Source organism: Hipposideros armiger, unplaced genomic scaffold (assembly GCF_001890085.2).
Source record: "Hipposideros armiger isolate ML-2016 unplaced genomic scaffold, ASM189008v1 scaffold_980, whole genome shotgun sequence".
Lineage (NCBI taxonomy): Eukaryota > Metazoa > Chordata > Mammalia > Chiroptera > Hipposideridae > Hipposideros > Hipposideros armiger.
Window position 1 is genome coordinate 447,966 of NW_017732330.1, and position 7,570 is coordinate 455,535.

The 7,570-nt window shown below is 40.9% G+C and overlaps 1 protein-coding gene across 1 annotated transcript in view; it reads right to left on the reverse strand.

The window, feature by feature from the left end:
- Positions 1–3,535, reverse strand: part of SHROOM4 (shroom family member 4) — a 119,043-nt gene extending 115,508 nt beyond the window's left edge. Inside the window, exons 1-2 of the mRNA XM_019631047.1 lie at positions 3,503–3,535; positions 2,357–2,508 (exon numbers count right to left, since the gene is read on the reverse strand). Of these exons, the coding sequence (XP_019486592.1) occupies positions 2,357–2,508; positions 3,503–3,535 (185 nt within the window). The remainder of the gene's footprint in view (positions 1–2,356; positions 2,509–3,502) is intronic.
- Positions 3,536–7,570: the final 4,035 nt, after the last annotated feature.

The window sequence follows — 7,570 nt, forward strand, 5'->3', positions numbered from 1 at the left end:
TATATATATATATATATATATATATATATATATATAATTATATATAGAATTATATGGTCACAGGATGTAAAGTATAGCATAGGGAATATAGTCAGTGGTATAGTAACAGCTACATATGATGTCAGAGGGGTAGGAGACTAGGAGGGTAGGAGGATGTATAAAAGTCTAATCATTATGTTGTTTTATACACTTGAAACAATTAAAAATTTTTCAAAAAAGAATAAATCATCTGAATGTAAAGCATGATAACAATGGAAGAATTAAAGATGGCTTCTGTGTTTCTGGCTTGGTTGACTGAGGGCATGGTGGTCCCAGTCATTGAGATAAGAATCTTGGGAGGAGAAGAAGATGGCATGTTAGGTTTTGAGCATGTTGTGTTTGAAATGCTTCTGAGACATCTAAGTATAAATGTCAAATAGGAAGTTGGCTATATAAGTCTGGGGCACAAGAGATACATTCATCCACATGTAGATAATAATTGAAGCTCTGAAACTGGGTGAGATTTTCCATGGTATATTAATGCAGTCAGAAGGGGTAGAACTAGGGGAAACATTTAAGGGATGGTCAGAAGAGCAGGCAGTAAAGAAACCTGTTTTTGTTTTTTTAATGAAGAGAGAGGTAGGAAAAGAACAAGAAAATGGGTATCATGAAAGCAAGAAAAGAGAGCTTCACAAAGGAGAGCATAATCCATAGCAACAAGGTCAAATGCCATATATAAGTCATATATGAGAAAGACTGAAAATAATCATTGACTTTGACAATTAGGAGGTAATATGTAGCTTTTGACAGGATAGTTTCAGTGGCATTCTGAGGGTCAAATTCGTACTGCAGTAGGTGGAAAGTTACGTAAATGGTAGGTGAAGAAGTGGAGATAGTATAGGCTCCTTTTGAGAGACTGAGTCTAAGCAAAAGGAGGAATACGGGCCAGTAGCCAGAGGGGGAAGTATAATTGCAGAAAGACACGTTAAATTTTTTTTCCTAATAAAAATAATTAAGATGGACAAACGTAGTCATGCATATAGGATAAAGGAGACAAACTAATAGAGAGGAAGAAGTATAAGCTCCAGTAGTCCAGAGCAAAGTTTCAGCAGTTGTATGAAAAGTTCAGCAGGCGCTGGCTGAGTGGCGCGTTGGTTAAGAGCTGGCTTGGGACACCAGCTCTGAGCAGTAGGGCCCCGGTTCCGATCCCACATGAGGGCCAGTGACGCTGCACCCTCTACAGCTAAGATGATGAACATCACCTCGACCTGGAGCTGGGCTGCAGTGAGTCGCTGGCGTCGGCGTAGGCTGCAGTGGAGCTGCAGTGGGCTGCCGTGAGCTACCGTGAGTGGCTGGCAACCAGTGTGAGCAGCCGGCAGCCGGCAGCCGGCGTGAGCTGCCATGAGCCGTCGTGAACGGCCATCCAATGGCTAGCGAGTGACTGCCTCACCCGGGAAGAGCGCAATGATAATACCAACATGGGCCGGTGAAGCGACATCCTCCACAACTAGACTGAAGAACAAAAGGACAGCAACTTGTCTGTTCCCCTTCCCCGATTCTCTAATAAAAAAATATTTAAGAAAAAAAAGTTCACCAGTAGGCAGATGTTTGGGGGCAGCAGAATGACTATGTCCCAAAATGCCCTTACCTTCCTTCTGCTTATGTCACTCCACTTGTCTGGAATGTCTTTCTCCTCTTGATGGTTTATTTGTCAAATTCTACCCACGCCTTAGCTCAAATTCCTCCTCCTCTATGAAGTCATACCCTATCAATCTCTTCTGAAGCGCTCTCTTTCTCTTGAACTCTAATAGCAATGTCTATCTGAACAATCCATTTGACAATCACCCTTCGCCCTGAAAAATATCTTTAATTGTTTTCTTCAAAAATGTACTGTTAATTAGTTTGCCACATGTGTGTCATTTCTCTCCCTCTAGACTGTAAAATCCTCAAGGGCAGGGTTTCTATCTTAGAGTTTGCCACAGCCTCCAGAATGCCTGCCATAGTTGGTAGTAGGGTCTCTTTAAATCTGTTTGGTTGAGCAGTGGCAGCCTGTTATGAAGGAGGAGACAGAAAAATTCTGGGTTAAGTAGGTCCTTGGTGTGTATTAAGTCATTTTCACTCTCTAAATAGCAAATAAGGAGTGTGAATCTTGCAGAAGTAAGATACATTTATCCAAGGTGACATGGGTAGTATGTGACAGTGCAAGGATTTGAACTAAAGTTCCTTTCTCCTATGCATTCTGGCTGTCTGCAGAATTCTGCTAATGGGAAACACCTCTTTTCGATATTGATAGAGACATGACTCTATTGAAGCTTTACTAACAACCAAGTGGTATTAGCAGCCCCTGCACCTTACAGCAAATCTCCCTGTACCTTACCTCCTGACGATCAGCTTGAGGATCCGGAAGGAACCTTTGATGAGGATGAGGGCCTCTTGGCGGGAGCCATACAATGGAGTGCCATTGATATTCACCAGCTCATCACCAGTCCTCATCTTCTGGGACAAGGCTGCCTTGCCCCCATCTTCAATCTGTTACAGAAAACAAAAGAGAAATCAGGTGGTGAGGCAACTCCTTACCCAAAATTCTACTCCCTGGCTCCTCCTAACCTCTGAGCCACAAGTGGGGAAGGAGGACAATGGCTCCAGAAAGCTCCAGCATGGCTTCCAGGCAGCAGCTAAGAAGCTGATCACAGGCCATTATTTATTGAAGGTAAAGCTTGGGTAAGCCCTTGAGAAAGGAGGCAACACAGTAATAATATTAATACAATCTTTGCCCTGGAAGAATCCACTGTCCACCTAGGGAGACAAGCACTTCAAAATAAGAAAATGATGCTTGGAAGTAACCCCACAGTGTGGGCTAAAGTAGCACCATGGCACTGCAAAATGTGTACCTAAATTAAAGCCAGAAGAGCTAGGCTCCAGCAAATTTATCTTTGGCAAGTGCTTTCCTATCTTTGGGCAGACTTTTAACTGTGACAAACTTGAGTTTGAATCTTGGCTCTAGTACTTCCTAGCTGTGTGACCCTGTGCAAGTCATCTAACATCTCTGTGTCTCAATGACTTCGTACATGAAATATAAATAACAAGAGTACCCACCTCACAGGGTTGTTAGTATATAAAGTGTCTGGGAGCAGTAAGCCCTCAATAAATGTGAGCTCTGATTATTATAGCAAGGTTGACTCTGAAGGTGGCTTCCAACTCAATATTCTATGAGTGGAATTGCAAATTCAAAAGATACAAACTATACACAAACAAAGTAACTGATCATTTATCTATGCCACTTCAACAAGTGCCTAGCACAGTGCTTCCAGTGAATGGCATATAGTAGGCATTTGCCAAAAGCTGGAAACCTGGGTGTTCCCTGTTCTACCCTAGCCTAAAGAATTTCCATTGACCAGAGCAACCTTGGCAATGAGGTAGTCAGACTGGGAGGCATTGAAAGCAAAGGCAGAAATAATAGCAACTGGGTAGGCCCTCAAGGGTCCTTGCTTATGGCTACTTTTATATGTAACATTCCTTTTACCCCAAAGGTGAGTTCTACATCAATTCCATCCATGGTAGAAGGAGTCATCTCATTTATCCATTAATATATTTCTAAAGTTTATAGTGAATTTCTAGTATGCACAGGACAACATGCTAAGTGCCAGAGATAGAGAAATGAACAAAGCACAACCAGCTCCCAGCCTCAGGGGGTGGGTTACTTTCTAAAGGTTATATGTCCACGCAGATGGTCAAGTGTAAACAGGTCCAGCCCACTGATGGAATCAGGAAGAGATGTTTGTGTGCGTGTTTGTCCATTTGTTTGTTTTTTTCCTCCCAGGAGCAAGGGAGGTAAGGATGATTAAACCACACAATTCTCAGGAAAAGGCAGATTCCATGTGGGGCAAATAAGGGCATGTCTTCACTGCAGGTGTCTTTACACTTACTCCTACATTTCTTCCAATCTTTCTCTGTCTTTAATAGCATACCCCCAAACTACCCCACATCTGGGAAGTTAGAATATTGCTGAGCTTCAGGTTGGCCAGCTCATATACAATTTGGCAGATGAGACCTCCTGAGGGCAGAGGAAATTGTTAATTCAGGGTTTTAAAAACCCCATCAAATAAATTGAAACTCTGAGTTAAAATACAGAATGTTATTAAATTTATTGCTGCTAACCCAACAGTTTTTTTTTTAAATTAACCTTTGTTTGATAAATTATAGGTTAGCCAAGTGGCTTTGAATGAATATATATATATATATATATATATATACACACACACACACACACACACACACACACACACACATATATATATATATATATATATATATACATATATATATATATATATATTCATTCAAAGGTATCTTTGTTCCAGTACCTGGCCCACCACTCAAGACAAAACAAGTCAATATTGGTAAATGGAGAACAACTCTCAGCAAATTAATTAGAATCACATTCTTATTTCCATTGTCATTATCATTATTACTTCACAGTCACTGCTGCCTGCTGAAAAAAAAAACAGAAGAGAAAAAAAGAGAAGGAAAAAGAAAAAAACAGTGCTGTACTTGAGTTTCAGAAGTTCTATTTGAATGACTCATTCCTTTGGCATCCATGGAAGTCCCTCAGCATCAGGCAGGATTTTCAACAGGAATCAGCCATTTGAAAGGGCTTCCTTCCTTAGGCTAACAAAGAACTACAAACAGGAGTCTAATGAATGAATGTTAATAGATTTTTCCTGTTGGTGTATATTCGTCTTAATTCACATTACCCATGGTTTTTTTTGTTTTGTTTTAATTCATACAACTCAATTATCCACAGCAAATCTCCTCTTCAATATGTATTGATATTAAGTACCACTTCGGATTAATTAAGCACTTTGTTACATCAACAAGAGCTCTGTTTATTCAAGGCCAGAAAATGAAAGGGGGGAACCTTTTAAACTAAAATGCTTAATTATTGCTGCAGCAATAGCTCAGGCAGTTTTTGCATTCCCTACTGGCCACTTTGGCCACCATTATCTGAGTCCTTGCAGGAACTCTTTCTTAGACTACAGCCTCAGGCCCACTATATATACCCCTTTTGCTGTTTCATGCCCTTTCTCAAGTCACCGGCAGCATCCTCCTCAGAACAGAAATGATGAGTGTAACAATGCTACTTTAGCACAAGTGTGATGATTTGCAGACAACAAAGCAGTAAATTATGGGCACCCAGCACAATCCCGGAGTCCAGACAGGTCCAGAGCAGGAAATGAAACTCTATTTGTTTTAAGATCCCTTGGACTATACCCCAAACTAGTTCTTTCCCAGACACAGGGCATTTACTCAGCTATACAACAGATTCCTTCTTATTCCTGATTTTTTTATGCTTTTAAAAAATATTGTTTACTAGTCTTTCTCCTCCCCACATCCACATAGATTTCTGGGATCCAACATGTCTTCCATTTATTGTTTTGCCTCCTGAGAGCCAGTTCTCCACCACACATTTGTTTATATAGAAGATAAAGCCACTGTTCATTTTTCTAGCCAGGAAAAGGAATGGGAAGGAAGGAAAGGAAAGAAGGGAGGGAGGGAAGAAGGATAGAAGGAAAGAAGGGAGGGAGGGAGGAAGATATATATATTCTTCTACAAAAGGTTTTGTCTTCCCCTTCCAACCAACCCACTCATAAATCTGGCTGGGCCCCAAGAAAGGTGTGAATCAACAAACTTATTGAGAATAACATGCCCTGCTTTAGGGACTGTATAGCATCATTTGATGTAGTCCATTCAGTAAGGCTGGTCAACTTTCCAGCTATTCCTGAATTAGACCTTCAGGGTACCTTTCTTGTGTCATTTGAAGGGTTGTGAATTCTCAGACTGGACCCAGGTGTATTGGAATATCAGTATAAACATATATCACAAAGCTCAGTGTAAATGATGGTTAACTTCCATGTCATTTTGGATTGTCCAAGTGATCACTGGGCTAGCAGTGAGTGGCCCAAGTAATTGAACATTGATAGCATAAAGGTTGTATAACCAAAAGCCAGCTGGTGTCTGAAAATTTGGGAAGAGCTGATTGACCTTGGGCAAGTCCCTTTCCCCTCTTTTGGCCTCTTTTACCCTTACTGGTAAAATGTTGGGATCTACCTAGATGAGAGGGCCCTTGGAGCTCAGACATTCAGTGACCTGTGAACAGCTAGCAAAGTCATGCCGTATCCCTCTGCTAACACAGATAATCCCAGGTCTTTGCCCCATTGTACTTTGCCTTCATCCATGTTTCATTCCTTCAAAGTAGACTAATTAACATCCATCTCTCATTTCCCTGCAGTCTTTATTACTTCAGAGTTGTCCATCAAGGATGGAACACTTTTTAAAAAGCACAGTTGGGACATGGAGAGAAAGAGATTCCTGAAGCGCCATTTTGTGCTAATGAGCTGGCGATTTGGAAATTTTTGATGGCTCTTCAATGAAGCATGAATTGCTCTGATAGCTGTCAACAAAGTGCAAAGTTGGCCCCTTGAGAATAAAGGCAAAGAAAAATGGACTTAACAGCCCTTACTGGCTTTCTAGTAGCTTTTATTTAGTCAGATATTAGCAGATACTTGCTTGGGTCTTTTGAATAAACTTAGAGGAGATATGAGAAAGTGAAGAAAAGTTAAATCAGGTTTATCTTGAAAAATGCAAGAGAAACAAGAGAAACAACAAGAGAAACAGCATCTGCAACAATAACCAACAGGTAGAATGCCTATAGCAATAGTGTAAGAGCAGCATTAAAAATCAATGACATGATTGTGAATACCTCTGCTTGCTACAAGACATTTATTGGAAAAATAGGCATTGACTAAAACTTTCTTGGCCAGTTCCAGGAGCTTCTGGCCAGATTACCAGCCCATACTCCTACCTCCACCAGCTTCTCTATAGTCTAAGAAGACAAACAACATGGCTATTTGTTTAAATTTATATATATATATATATATATATATATATATATGCGCAATTAGAAAAGGTCCACCCATAATACAGTAGTAGTATTGCTTTTAAAAAATAGAGTATCCTCTCCTCTGAATATCTTTTTAGCATCCTCTGAAAGATTTTCAAGTTTTTAGTAACATGTCAGACACTAATTCAGCACCTCGGTCTTTTCTTGCGAATTAACAGAAAGAAAATGTAGAGGCAGAGATAAGCTGGATTTGAGAAGTTTAACTGTTAGGAAGTAGGATCATCAAATAATAAATAAAGTCTGTGCTTCTTCTGAAGCTTAGTCTGAAATCTTGAGCAGACCACAGGTTGGAGACTATTTCTGATCTGCCCTCTCTCCCCAAGTGGTATCCTGTAGAATGTGATCATGCCAGGAGAGACTAATCAGAGTACCCTGGACAGGGGAGATACAGGCTTTGAAATCTCTGTGGTCTCTTTGCCATAGCTTTTAACGGTCTGATTGCAGGTTGCATACATACCAGGTGCCCTAACTGGTCTCTCTTAGCAAATCTCTCTTTTCAAAATGCCTGTCAAGGGCCGGCCGAGTGGCGCAATGGTTGAGAACTCGCTTGGGATGCCAGAGGGCCCCGGTTCGGATCCCACATGTGAGGGCCAGTGACACTGCCCTCCACAGCTAAGATGCTGAACAACA